The 12,426-nt window shown below is 39.4% G+C and overlaps 1 protein-coding gene across 1 annotated transcript in view; it reads right to left on the reverse strand.

Moving 5' to 3' along the window:
* Positions 1-2,807: 2,807 nt before the first annotated feature.
* LOC102872342 (tribbles homolog 2-like) overlaps positions 2,808-12,426 on the reverse strand; it is a 38,380-nt gene continuing 28,761 nt past the window's right edge. Inside the window, 1 exon segment of the mRNA XM_006880670.1 lies at positions 2,808-3,276. Coding sequence (XP_006880732.1) covers positions 2,808-3,276 — 469 coding nt within the window.

Below are 12,426 nucleotides of genomic sequence, written 5' to 3' on the forward strand. Positions count from 1 at the left end.
GTTTCTGCAGGGAGAAGGGTGCAACAATGAGTGAACGGAATCCCAAAATCTCTGTATATGTTCATTGAAATGAAAAATAAACAACCTAAATTAAAAATAAATAAATAAATAAAAATTAAAAAAAATCAATTCAGTGAGATATTATATTTAAATTGGTCAGCATACACCCACAAGCAATGGAAAATAAATTTTGGTTTTTATCAATAATATTAATGTTTACATTCTATTATACAAAATGGAGGACATTATGCTGAGTGAAAGATCTTGGTCACATAAGGACAAATACTGCATAGTCCCACTGTTGTGAAACAAAACTGACATCAGGGTTGGGGGGAGACTGAGAAAGATGGTATAAATTATGTATATTGCACTGAAACAGATGAGGGAGAGAGCTGTTTAAAAGAAATATAAGATTGGGTATTATTGTCATGACAAGAGTCCAGAATGAAGGCTGCATAATGCAGTGGACTTGGGGGGAGGGATTGTAAAACAATGAAAGAATTTTTCTTGTACTTTTCAAAGAGAAGAGTGAACTGGGAGAGGGAGGGATGGGCAGGGAGAAAAGTACAACAATGACTGTATGGAAATTCAAAGTCTCTGTAAACTTTCATTAACATTAATAGTAGTAAATTAAGAAAGTAAAAAATATGATTACTTTCAAAGAGTAAATACACGGGAGAGGATATGCAGGAGTCTTTGTTGACAGAAAGCACAGTTCACAGAAAAGAATCATTTTACCAAACCTCATGATATTAGTTAAATACGCACAATTTTATTTATTGAAGAGAGATTAGGACAAAAACATTAAACCAAATACATGACAAAGCACCAGAGGCCATAGATTCCCACCATGCACATCACCAATCTTTCCTGCTACGACGTACTTAAAAAAATAGGGGCAAGGGAAAGGGAAAAAGGTCCTTCTTGACACAGCACCGTCTTCAGAATGTAAAAAGGAAACAAGAACAAAACAAAACAAAACAAAAAAAACCCCAAACATCTCTCCTTTATATCTTTCATTATCAAAATAGAACCAAGGGCAAGTGCATGGCCGCCTCGTCTCCTGATCAGGCACGGTCAAGCCGCCCTCCTGGGAACATGAGCTACACAGCTCCTGCTGAGCAGGCAAACAGCATCCAAGGGTCTGCACATACATGCCACATACTAGAATTAAGCACAGATTCAAGTAACATTTACATACTAGAGTCCACGTGTTACCTACCCAAAAACATGACCATTTCACAAAACATATACAGGCAGTGAAATCCAAACAACTGAGGTACTGGAAACACAAATATTTATGCCAAAAGATTTCTGTATCATACAGCAATAGAAAAGCGATAATTAAAAACAAACATTTGCCACTCGAAATGAAGCTATCTAGAAAAGCCAAATAAAAGGTTACTTCAGGGACAGAAATATTCAAACAAGAGAAAAAAAATTATAAATGTTAACTACAGCATGTAACATGTCATCCCAAGTCAACCCGTAATTGAAGTACTGGCTTAATACATCACAATGTGACATTTTCCTTAATAAATAGAAGAGTTCTTGAAAATACAAAGGTGCGTATTGGGATAAAGAGCAGTTTCTTATTTATAACATCCTAGCTTTCAGCTTATTATCCTTCCCACTGTCTCTACTGAGGGTTTATTAACACCAGAGGGCTTTCCAAGCTAAAAGGATCATTCTTCATAAAGAAAACGAAATAGCTGCCCTGTGTTTTATGTGGGACAACCTGCTTGTTTTCATGAGTTTCCAATAAAACAAAGACAAAATGTTTAGCTGAGATCGGTGTGTTGCAAAAGCTTAAGACTCCAAGAGTCTGTTATCAGAGGCCACGTTATCATCTCAGGAAAGAGGAATGTTTGTAATTTAAACCCTCACCACTCGAGAAAGAGGGGGAAAGAAGGAATTGAATTTCTCCTTTCCTTTCTTATTCTTTTAATCCCCCACTCCTCCACTTTAAACTATGATAGCAGTAATGTGTCTGGAAGTTTGGCTTCTAATAGCTTCCTGCCACAAACCAATTGACACAAAACAGAATAGCTTGTTGAAGGACAGAATTTTTCCCCCCCCTTCAGGGAGCAATGAATGAACATGCTATTTCCTGACCAGGATATTAAATAGTTTATTTAGAAGAAATGATTTGAAGAGAGCAATTGAAAGACACAAACTGGACTTTTTTGTTGTGGTGGTTTTCTTTTAGTTTAGCACCCGGGTGGTGAGTCAGTCTGTGTGCACCGAATTACTTTAAGTGAACCCCATTAATGATCAGATAGGTGGTTGGCTTGTTTTCAAAAGAAAAAGAAAAAGAAGAAGAAGAAGAAGAAGAAAAACAAAACAAAAAAATCCTTGGCCAATTGTACCTGCCCTGAATCATGACAAGAAGTTGAATGCTAACAGTGCGATGCCAAGATGTGTGTTTGAGGCAGAGAGTTTCGGTTCTGTCAGGATCTGCAACTATTTTTGAACAAAACAAAAAGTGGGGTAGGCGAAAGCAGCCCAACTGGCAGGGGTGATCTCCTTGGCTCCATTAGGGAAGAGAAGCTTCAGGGTGTGACCTATAGCTTCAATTCCACCCATCAGGCTTGACCACAGAGGCCAGCCCTACCCCATGTCTCTTGCCCCCATGTTACATATTTAGTCAGCTCCTTGAAGGTTTTCCTTCTTTGAACCAGAAAACTTGTGAGTGTGAGTGTCTTTCTTGCTACCAAGCGGGCGACGTGTATTCCCGGGAGAACTCCTTCCCGATGCCCTCTCGCTCCTGGTACCTGTGAAATACCTAGTCTATGTGGGCCGGGAGTTCAATTAAAGAAAGGGTCCAAGTTCTCTTCCATGTTGACATCCGGCACCAGCTGATCAGATACTTCCTTAGCACCATAGCCTGAATTCGAGACACTAAAATCTGTAGAAAACCAAGGATGGTCCAGAATTTCCTGGGAGGTCAGCCTCTCGGAGGGCTCCCGCCGTAGAATGCTTCGGATGAAGCACTTGGCCTTGGGTGACAGAGTCTCTGGAATGTTGAACTGGCCACGTCGGATCTTGCTGAAGAGGGAACTGGGCTCAATGTCATGGAAAGGGTACCGCCCTACCAACATGGTATACAGCATCACTCCCAGGCTCCACACGTCGGCTGCTTTGCCCGAGTAGCTGCCACTGGTGTTCAAGATTTCTGGGCTTACGTAAGCTGGGCAGCCATGCTTGTCGGAGAGGGAGTCATCATTTCCCCGCAAAATATAGGCATCTTCCAGGCTTTCCAGCTTGACTCGAGTCCTGAAAGAAAAGGAATGAAACATAAGGTCTTAATCATGCTCTGAAAGATATAATCCCAACATTACAGTTCAGATATTGCAAATTTTCAAAAGAAGCCAACAGAAAGCATTTGAACCATTGAGCTGGTTCAAAATCATGGTGAGCGCACATATGATAGAGTAGAACTGTGCTCCATACATAGGGCTTTTAATGGTTGGGCTTTTTTGAAGTAAGTCACTTGGTCCTTTTTCTAACATGGCTCTGAATAGACTGGAACTACCGACCTTTAGGTTTGCAGTCAAACACATTAACTAGAACATATTTAGACTAGTGGATACAGTACTAGAGGCTAAGTGCTCACATTGGGAAAAGCAAATGAACAGAGACAGTTGCAAACAATCACTAACAATTGGAATGTGGAATGTAAGAAATATGAATTTTTAAAAAAAGGACATGGTTAAAAAAGAAATGCAATGCATTGGTATGAGACATTTTAAATCAAACAATCATTTGATCTTTTATGATGGGAATGAAAATGTGAAGAGGAAATAGGATCAAATTCATAGTCAAAAAGACCATTTCTAAATCCATCCTTAAATACAGTATTGTGAGTGACAGAAAATTATCCATATCCATACAAGGAAAACCTGTTAATGCCACTGCCATTATATGAATAATGAGAGCCAGAAAAGAGGAAATAGAGTATTTCTATTAACTGTTGCAGTCTTAAATCAAATGAACATACAATAAAGACTTATTAATAATAATTAGTGACTGGAACACAAAAGTTGGGAACAAGGAAGAAGCACCAGTAGTCAGAAAATATGGACTTGGTGAGAGGAATGAGACTGAAGACAGAATGATAGAATTTTATACAATCAATTGTTTATTCACTGTAAATACCTTTTCTAAAAAACAGAGACTATACATATGCACCGCACCTGATGGAATAGAGAAGAATCGAACTGACTACATTACATCTGTGGACAGAATCCTTGGAGAAGATCCTTATCGGCTGCGAAACTCCTCCAGGTGCTGTGTAAAATACCATCAACTACTCATGTGCAAGTTCAACTGAAGTTGAAGAACATTAAAACAAATCCTCAAGAACCAAAACATGACCTTGAATCTGCCCCACTAGAACTTAAAAAACAATCTCAAGAATAGGTTTGAGGCCTTGAACACTAATGACCAAAGACCAGATGAGCTGTGGATGATATAAAAAATATCATCCATGAAGAATGCAAAATATCATTAATAAAACAAAGAAAAAGAAAAGACAGAAATGGATGTCAGAAAAGACTCTGAATACTGAGAAGCCAAATCAAAGGAAAGAAAGTGTCAAGGTGGTGAACAGGTTTCAAAGGGCAGCTCGATTAAAAAAAAAAAGTATTATAGTAAAATATGCAAAGAGTTGGAGTTAGAAAATCAAAAAGGATAAACTATTTCTTAAGCTGAAGGAACTGAAGAATTAATTCAAACTTCAAGTTGCAATCATTAAGGATGCTATGGGTAGAATATTGAGTGATCCAGGAACTGAAGCATGAAAAGAAATGGAAGGAGTATACAGAAGCACTATACCAAAAAGAATTGGTTCATACAGAAGAATTTCATCAAACAGTATATGATCAAAAAGCAATGATGATAACAGAGGAAACTCAAGCTGCTCTCAAAGAGCTGGTAAAAAGTCTTGCTGAAGATTATCAACAGAAAACTGCAGAAATAAGAGCTAGGTTTAGAAGAGGCCATAGCACCAGGGATGTCATTGCCAATGTCAGATCTTATGAAATCAGAGTAGCAACGAATGTCTATTTGTGTTTTATTGACTATGCAAAGAGATTTGACTGGATCAAAACAAATGTGGCTAGCACTGAGAAGAAAGGGAATCTCAGAAAACTTGACTGTGTTCATGTGAAATATTTATTATACTCAGACCAAGAAGTAGTCATATAAACAGTAATATAAACAAGGAAACACTCCATGTTTTAAAATTAAGTAAAGAGTACATCAGGGGTATGTCCTTTCTCCATTATCTTTTCAATTTATATGTGGAACAGATCATTCGGGATGCTGGACTTTATAAAGAAGAATGTGGTATCAGGATTGAAAGAAGACTCATCAACAACCTGTGTTACGCAGATGACACAACACTACTTGCCCAAACTGAGGAAGACTTGAAATGTTTGCTGAAGAATGTGAAGGACTGCAGTTTTCAATACAGACTGCAACTCAACATCAAGAAAACAAAGATTCTCACCACTGGCCCAACTGGCAGCATCATGATAGATAGAGAAGACTGAAGTTGTTAACAATTTCATCTTGTTCAGGTCCACAATCAACAAACACTCCTGGCACCAGCAATCTAGAAATCAAAAGACAAGTTGCTTTGGGAAAATCTGCTGTCAGGGATGTCTCCAGAGTGCTAAAAAGCGATGATGTGAGTCTAGGGACTAAGTGTATCTGATCCAAACCATGGTCTTCTTAATTACTTACTATGCATCAGGTAGTTGGACAATGACTAAAGATGGTGGAAGAAGAATCAATGCTTTAGAGTTGTGGTGCTGGGGAAGAATACTGAACATGTCATGAACTGCCAAGAGAACAAATAGGTCTCTCCTGGAAAGGGTGAAACCATCTTGCTCCTTGGAGGCAAGGATTTTGAAACTCTGTCTCAAATACTTTGGATGTTGCCAGGAAGGGTCATTTCCTGGAGGACATCATGCTTGGAAACATAAGAGAAGGACATGAAGGTCAGCACAGGAAAGGAAGACCTTAGAGGCAATGGACTGGCACAATGACTGTGGCAAAGAGGGCAGGTGTGTCAGAGATAGTGCAACTGGCTAAAGATAGGCAGGGTTCAGAACTATTATTCATAGGGCCACTATGAGTCATAGTCTACTTGACGGCACATAAGAACAACAATTCATTCATTCAACCATGTAAACACTGCTTACTGGGCACTGTATATGTTCCCAGGGAGCTCTAGTGACATAGCCCACAGAAATCTGAACTGGTTACACATCGGCCATGCCACCACAAGCACTCCACCAGCCACTCGAGGGAGAAAAGATGGGCAATCTCCTACCAAGCAATAAACAGCTTTGGAAAATCAATGGAAGGTCAGTTATCCGCTGTTTCTGACTCAACAGCAATGAGTGCCAGTTTAGGTTCCAGGTCCCACTGCTGAGAATATCAGAAAGGTCAGTATGACTGACCTATTGTTCGTTCTGTTTGTGTTGTGTTCATTTTTCATTACGCCTACACTGTATTATTCCTTTAGGAAGCAAACAGACCATAAATAGATTTAGAATACTGTCTTAGTGGTGAGGAAATGTGAGATTATGTCATTTTTCTCAAATTCACAAGAGGGATGATGGAGATTTGATCTAACCACCTAGGAAGCCTGTATAACTACTTATGAACATCTGGCTCATTTGAGTTAACACGAATCTACAAAGTCCTTTCATAAAACTTAACTGCTCTCTGGTCTCACAATGTCACTTGTTTAAGACATCTAAGAGTTTATGATCCCATTTTATAGATAATAGTGAAGCTCACAGTTTCAATAACTTGCCTAAAGCTTTTTAGCTGGAATTAGAGAAGAGCTTATCCAGAAACTTTCCTGTTGCTTCGGATAGACCACAGCCAGAGACTGTTAGGAGCCAGGTCCAACTCAAACATCTATCAAGTCCTTTCCTTCTCTCTTCTTTTGTTGCTGTTATTTCCTATCTCATGAACCACACTCTCAAAGCACTCTCTGGGTCTAGATTTTCACATGACACCTACCATCTGATTTAAAAACTATTTGTCAATAAGTCACCTGCAATTCTCAGTGACTTCACACATGTCAAAGCAGAATCATGTTCCACAGGATTGAAATACTGATTCTTCAAAAGTAGATCATCAGGTGTTTGTGGGTAGTTTGGTTTTTGTTGGCTTTGCTTCTTTGGGTTTTTTTCCCCCTGAGGCACATCTGGGTAGACAGGAACCTCCAAGCTTCATGTTAAAAGCTAAACATGTGAATTGTTTACTCACGGGCTCCCTGCTGAACTTGGGTTACTTTCATCCTATCTTCTTGACCTCACCTATGATTCTGATTTCTAACCATGCAAGCATGTGTACAGGTGCGTGTGCAGGTGAACAGCAGAATGAATCTGATACCCTCTTCAAAGTCATCCTGTCCTTAAAGGCTTTCCTCTGCCATTTATTAATCACTGAAGAAGCACTGGTGTCACAAAGGTTATACACAGGACTACTAACAGAAAGGCCCAGCAACTTTGGGGGAGAAAGTCCTGATATTCTGCCATGAAAGAAAACATTATGGGTCATTCTACTTTGTCATGTGGGGGGTCACTAAAATCTACTCAATGGCAACTAAGAACAACTCCTTTGCTAATGGAATTATAGTACACCCCTTTGAATGCTTTTAGCCATGACATTTCTGGTGTTATGGTCACTTCTAAAACTAGCTCGAGCTTCTGGCAGTTCCCTATCTCTGTACTGTATCTAGCCCTTTTTGAATACTCTTCAGCAGCAATTTGTTTGCATGTGATAGTAACGATATTGTTTCAAAGTTTCCACATTCTACTGGATCTCTTTTCATGGGAATAGGAACAAATATGAATCTCTTCCAGTTGGTTGTCCAGGCAGCTGCCCTCCAAATTATCTGGCATAGACTGGTGGGTGCCTCCAGGTCTACATCTGTCATTTCAAACATGCAAATTTGTATCCCATCGTCTTCCTTCCTTACCAGGACTGCTGGAAGTGAATCACCAACAACATAACATATAAGCTGCCACAGTGCTGTAAACTTGCAGAGATTGGCTATCTTCAGTGGGCCTTGATAAAATTGTTGCGTATAGAAGAAATAAATGATCAAGAAATACTTTTAAAGATAACCAACCATTTATAGTTTACCGAATCCAATTTCCTATTGAATGTCTGGATTCAAAGTGACTTCAGAGAGGCTGCACAGTTGTCCTCCAGCCAATCCATGAAACTCCTTGGCTAATCTACCTTCTTAATGTAGGGGCCCTGCAGAATTCCCATTTCCCTAATGTGCCATTCTTTCAGTAGGAAGTTAATAATTATTATATATTTCACTACTTGAAAACATCCTTCTCCTACTCTCCATGCCAAAACACTGAGACTGCAGAGTCTAGTAGTTCTACAAACTTAAACTTACTTCAATTCTGACTCATGGAAACCCTCCATTAGAATTCTTAGGCTGCAAATATTTATGGAAGGAGACTGCCTATCTTTCTCTCATTAAGTGACTGGTGGAATTCAATCACTGTCTTTTCAGCTAGCAATACAACACACAACATGTGGCATCAGAGATCTGTTAATTTCATTCTATCAGTTAAAGTTTGCTGAGGAGAGGACATGGGACAAGGAAGAGAGATTTAGAATACAGATAATGTATACATGGCTCATACATGATAGTGTATACATGGCTCATACATGGCTCATATCTCTACGCACAAAGGCTTATCATATGCCTTAAGATGGTATTAATGAGAATTCAATGAGCTGAGGACTAAAATGACCTTGGCAAAACCTGTGTCTTCATCATAAATAGATTATAAATCAGAACCACTGATGACCTATTTCTCTTTCTTCCTCCAGTTGCAGGTCTTATATCAAAGTGATCAGCAAATCTACTAAGAGAACTGTAGAAGGAAAGTAATGTTCAAATGAATTGAGGATAGTTGCTGGGAGTTTCCTGTTGTAAAAGACCTTGAGAAATCCTTAAGTTAATAGTAAAATCTCCTATTTGGATTACAGAAGTTTTAATTGAAGAAGGGACTACTCCTCCTGCATTAATTTTCACTAAAGTGGTAGTACCCAGAAAAGGCACTGGGAAAAGAGATTGCAGTTTTCGACAAGGGTGACATCTTTCATCTGCTGTGGGACTTAGGGTGACTCACTCACCCTTATTTCTTAGTCTTTAAGGAGGGTACTGGCTAGGGCATGTTCTTAACATTTCTACCATCCCAAAATTCTTTAATATAGTGTGATGGTTAATATGTGTGTCAACATACTGCCTTTGAGTATCAAGACTGGCAGTTATAATGTATAGGAAAACGTCATTCTTTTTTATTAGCACATTCACATTCTAATATAGACAACTACCTGCTCATCTCCTCCCCCTGCTTTAGATAATCTTCTGTAAAAATAGGAAGGCTCTAGATGCACTAATCTGAGCAGACTGAAACTGAGTAGTTTGAAAACAAGTATCTTCACTTCCTTTGCCTTCTCCTAACCTAAGGTGGCAGGTAAAGCTGACTCACTCCAGTCTCACTAGATTTTCAAATAGTAATAGAAGCCAGCAAAATGCAAAAGGTGGAGGAGAGGAAATGTAGGCACCAGCGGGGCCCTTTCAACAGCCTCCACATTAATCTGACCCTTAAACTAAGCTATCAGCAGCTCTTGCCTGGATTTGGGGGGGTGGTGAGCCAAGCTCCTCTAGGCCAATTTCACTGTCCTTGGCAGGAGGAGATATGGGATAATTATAGTGGTGAAAGTAATAAGGGTAATAACCCCTCACATCTGTGTGACAATAGACAGTTCAGTGGAACAATCATTAGTCCTAGATCAGGTCTGGGGCCAAGTTCCTTTGCTAAAATGATGCAATGATATCTTAACTCATTCAAAAGAGAAGTCAGTATTAACCCGTGTAGTTGCAGATGACCCCAAAGTCTTTTAACAAATTGTTTAGCCATGTTCTCTCTCCATTTTGATCTGTCTGTTGTTTTCCGGTGCCATTGAGTATGACTCATACAGACACTATGAATAACAAATCTAAACCTTTTCTATCTTGTGCCACTTTTATCAACTCTAATATACCTGAACCCACTGCTGCAGTCACCATGTCAATCCATCTTGTTGAGGTCTTCTTTGCTGACCCTCCACCCTTTGACTCATGTTGTCTCTTTTTAAAAAATAATCACTCAAGCTAACATGACCCAAGTATATGAGATGACGCTTCATCTTCCATGCCTCCAATGAGCACTACTGGATCTCTATACTATTTCTCAAACATAATTATTAACCATCTTCCTCCTTCAGAGTCTTTATACTTGCTCTCCTCCTGCCTGGGATGTTCTTCCTATTCACTTTCAGGTCTCTGCTCTATTTAACTCTTCCAAGTAAAGAGATCCTTTCCTGACCATCTTGTATAAAGGAGCCCTGCACATCCCAACCTCCATGAGACTATTTGAAGTACTCTACTTACATAATTATGTATTTATACGTTCGAGACAGTGTTTGAAGTCCTACCTTCAAGTGGAAGACCTGGTTTTGACTTCTGGCCAGTGAATACCAAGGATAGCCATGGTTTATCTGTTGGTGGAGGTGTGCATGTGATGTTGAAGGGGTTTCAATTGAGCTTACAGCTTAAAATGGTCTAGAAAAATGGTCTGGGAGTCTACTCTGAACTTCTGCTAATGGAAACTTCCAAAATTTCAAGACAGGCTCCACAAGTGACCTGAGGAATGGAGTAGGACTGGGTAGTCTCAGGTTGCTATGAATTCATGATCAACTTGATGGCAACTAACAACTACAGGGACACATTTATACCAAAGATTTTATTTCCGTAGTCTTTCCATGGTCATCACCTCACTCCCCACCTCCAGAAAGAGTATTTCGAGAACTTGCGGGCTAAGCTCTTTTTGTGCAAAGAAAAATCCTGGATAGAGATATGGCAAATAGTAGGTACTCAAAAAAAGAAAAAAAAAAGAGTAAAAGGGGTAATTCTTTCAAAAAATATCAGCATCTGATCAGAATTAAGTAGGGGTTTAAGGCAAAATCTCTGGAATGCATGGTTTGTAAATAATAATAATAATAATAATAATAATAATAATAATAATAAATACCTCAGGAAGAGCTTACGATGGGATAACAACAGGTAGATATGATCTCAAGTATTCTGCCTGCCACTGACTCAGCTCTTTTAGAAGACAGAGCTCAAGCTCTTTATGTTAAGTGGTATCTTAAGCCTTTTTCCTGATTGTCCTCTTTGAGGTGACAACTTTAGATTCTGAGGTTGTGATTCTTGTCCTCTTCGAGGTGACAACTTTAGATTCTGAGGTTGTGATTCACCCCTCTCATCCTCTTATTGCTGGGTAGAGTGTTCTCCACATTCAAAGCATCCTCTTCTTGAAAGCCCTCCAAATGATGGAGGCCTCTGCATAAATGGGCAAGGATGAGGGACCTCACAAGAGTCCCTGAGTGGTGAAACAACTATGGCACTTAGCTGTGAAACAATAGGTCAGACGGTTGAGTCTGGCCTCTTCCAGAGGTTCCTTCGAAAGAAGGCTTGATGATCTCCTTTGGAAACTCTTACCATTGGAAATGATATGGAATATAGCTCTACTCTGACACACATGGGTCTTCACGACTCTGGGTCCACTTAACAGCGACTGATTTTCAAAGGAGCCCATCTCCCTCCTCCCCGACATCTCCAGATGAGGGCTCAATTATACAAACATGTAAGGAGTCTAAAAAGGAAATCAAATCATCATTGCTGAAGTTCATTCAATTGCCCTGAAGCTTTCTATCTGGTAGGCACCATCCTTCCCTTTAAAGTCTAGGGCTTAAGTAAGGGAGATCTAGATCTGTTTGTCACATTTGGTTTAACTCTTGGGGCAGGGCAACTGAAATATCATAAAATGATGTAGTTCAGAGAGAAAAACAGTATCTTATAAAAAGCTATGATGTTACCACAACAAGATAAAGGTAAATAATCCAATTGAAAAATGGGCACAGGATATGAACAGACATTTTACCAAAGACGACATTCAGACGGCTAAGAAGCCCATGAAGAAATGTTCAAAATCCCTAGCTCTAAGAGACATGCAAATCAAGACAACTATGAGATATCATCTCACCCCAGTCAGAATAGCAAAATTTAACAGAACAGCAAACAACAAATGCTGGTGAGGTTGTGGAGAAACTAGAACCGTTATTCACTGCTGATGGAAGTGTAAAATGGTGCAACCACTGTGGAAGGTGGTATGGCTCTTTCTCAAAAAGTTGCAAATAGAAATACCATTTGACCCAGCAATTCCACCACTGGGAATATAGCACAAAGAGACCATAACTGACATCCAAGTAGATATATGCACACCCATGTTTATCACAGTTTTGTTCACAACAGCAAGGAGTTGG

The sequence above is a fragment of the Elephantulus edwardii genome, unplaced genomic scaffold (genome assembly GCF_000299155.1).
Source record: "Elephantulus edwardii isolate Elephantulus edwardi_28Jun2011 unplaced genomic scaffold, EleEdw1.0 scaffold00009, whole genome shotgun sequence".
NCBI lineage: Eukaryota > Metazoa > Chordata > Mammalia > Macroscelidea > Macroscelididae > Elephantulus > Elephantulus edwardii.